Consider the following 2,424-nt stretch of genomic DNA (forward strand, 5'->3'; position numbering starts at 1 on the left):
AAGAATCCTTTTTGGGACTCAAATGTTCTGGAATAAAATTTAAACTTTCTTATACCGGCTATAATTTGCCAAGTATCTGCTCATCTTCATGAATGGGAAACTAACTTTCTGATTGGTCTTCAATAAGAAGAAATTGCTAAAAGAAAAGAAACTGCAAATCTACTTCACAGAAGTGCTTAACATTAGTTATATAAATTACATTAATTGAATTATTACTTTATATAAGTATAATTGGCATAATTGTAATTATGATTATAATTATACAAAATATTAAAGGTATCAAATAATACTTATATAAAATATGTTATTGATATATATAATGTATGTAATATTATCATTATAATTGTAATTATAATTATTTTTCAGACATTTGGAATGATTGTCTTTATCCTTATTTTTCTTTTTATGCCTCCATTTCAAACGAAACACCATGAATGGAAACAAGAGCTTTTCCAATGACTTCAACTTAGTGGGGCTCTTTCCTCAAAATAAAGCCTCAGGCTTCCTTTTCATTGTTATTTCTGCCACCTTCTTCATAGCAATGATTGCTAATGGGGTCATGGTGTTCTTGATCCATGTAGATCCTCAACTCCACACGCCCATGTACTTCTTCCTCAGCCACCTCTCCTTTATTGACATGATGTATATCACCACCATTGTGCCCAAGACACTGGTAAATTATCTTGTAGGTAAGGGAACCATCTCCTTTATTGCCTGTACAGCCCAGTACTTTTTCTACATGGGCTTTGTTGGGGCTGAGTTCTTCCTGCTGGGGCTCATGGCCTATGACCGCTATGTGGCCATCTGCAACCCCCTCCGCTATCCTGTCCTCATGAGTCGGAGAGTCTGTTGGTTCATTTTGGGAAGCTCTTGGTTAGGTGGTGCTTTAGACAGTTTCCTCCTCACCCCAATCACCATGAGTCTCCCATTCTGTGCCTCCCACAAAATCAACCACTTTTTCTGTGAGGCACCCACTATGCTGAAGCTAGCCTGTGGTGACAAAGCCACCTATGAGATGGTGATGTACATTTGCTGTGTTGTAATGCTGTTGATTCCCTTCTCTGTGGTCATCTCATCCTATGCTTGTATTCTTGTGACAGTATATCAAATGAAGTCAGCAGAGGGGAAGAAGAAGGCCTTTGCTACCTGCTCATCACATGTGGCTGTGGTGACGTTGTTCTATGGGGCTGCATTGTATACCTATATGCTTCCCCAATCCTACCACACCCCACTCAAAGATAAGATCTTCTCTGCTTTTTATACTATCTTCACCCCCTTGTTGAACCCAGTCATCTATAGTCTAAGGAACAGGGATGTGACAGGGGCCATGAAAAGGGTGATGTCAAGACATCAAAAACTCTGTTGTGTGACAAGGAAAGAATTCTGAGAGTCTAAAACCTTGATGCCTGTTCACAGGCACATGGGTCTATGCTATTGATAATGTGGACAATATTGGCAGAAACTGCCAAAGCCAGTTTCCTGAAATAGGGCATCAGCAGTGTTTCCATGAAAAATGAGAAGCCTTTGGAGCACCTACACCTTGACGATGCTAGAGTTCCAAAACCCCACTTTGTTTACTCTTCCTTTATTTCCACATATTTTAATTCTTCTCTGGTACCCAATCTTTGAATGGAATTCATGTATGTGCAAGTCCTCAATGTTTAGTTAATTCTACATTCCAATCTTCAGTGGTCTCACAAGAACTGGTGACTCTGATTACATTATTTAAATTGCCCATTGGCAGAGTTTATGGAACACTTAAGTATATCTACAATTGAAAGCAATTTGACAGAAATAAATAATTACAAAACCTCACAGGAATACCTACATAGACTCAACTGAAATTTAGAAAACCTAGGCATCTCTTTTGAAGTAGCAATTGAAAACATTCCTCCTTTATTTAAATATAGAAATAGAAAATATAAATCTTATTTTTGCAGAAGTGTGAACATGAAAGTTCTATAGGGAAAGGCTTTTTTTGTATTTGCTATAAGGAAATAGTTATTACTTTGGAGGACAGAATAAGATGTAGTTAAGAAAGAAGTGTCCCATTTACTAACAATTTCATGTTCCAGCTGCTTCTTCAGTTCATTATAGTTATTGGCCATCTGTGTAAAAATAAGTGGTGAGGAGGATTTTTTTTTCATACCAAAGAAATCCTTGTCAACACATTTTCCCTTCCCTACAGCACTGACTTCTGCATAGGATTATATCATAAACATAGAAAGAACTATAAACCAGAATTTTATTTGTAAAATAGAGCTGGAAAATCATTTGCAGATGACTTAGGAGCATTTGTTTTTAAGAAATTGAAACCTGGGGACAACATTTAGACTAAGTCATAGACACAGCAATAAAAAACAGGTGGCCCTTTGGCTTATGCCAGGCTTTGTGGTTATCCCTATTGGACAATACGCAGATTAT

General features: G+C 37.2%; 1 protein-coding gene across 1 annotated transcript; it reads left to right on the forward strand.

The window, feature by feature from the left end:
• Window positions 1-430: 430 nt before the first annotated feature.
• Window positions 431-1,387, forward strand: LOC109702499 (olfactory receptor 2T6-like). Its single transcript, XM_020187818.2, has one exon. The coding sequence runs from the start codon at window positions 431-433 to the stop codon at window positions 1,385-1,387; it is 957 nt and encodes a 318-aa protein (XP_020043407.1).
• Window positions 1,388-2,424: the final 1,037 nt, after the last annotated feature.

The sequence above is a fragment of the Castor canadensis genome, chromosome 15 (assembly GCF_047511655.1).
Source record: "Castor canadensis chromosome 15, mCasCan1.hap1v2, whole genome shotgun sequence".
NCBI classification, from domain to species: domain Eukaryota; kingdom Metazoa; phylum Chordata; class Mammalia; order Rodentia; family Castoridae; genus Castor; species Castor canadensis.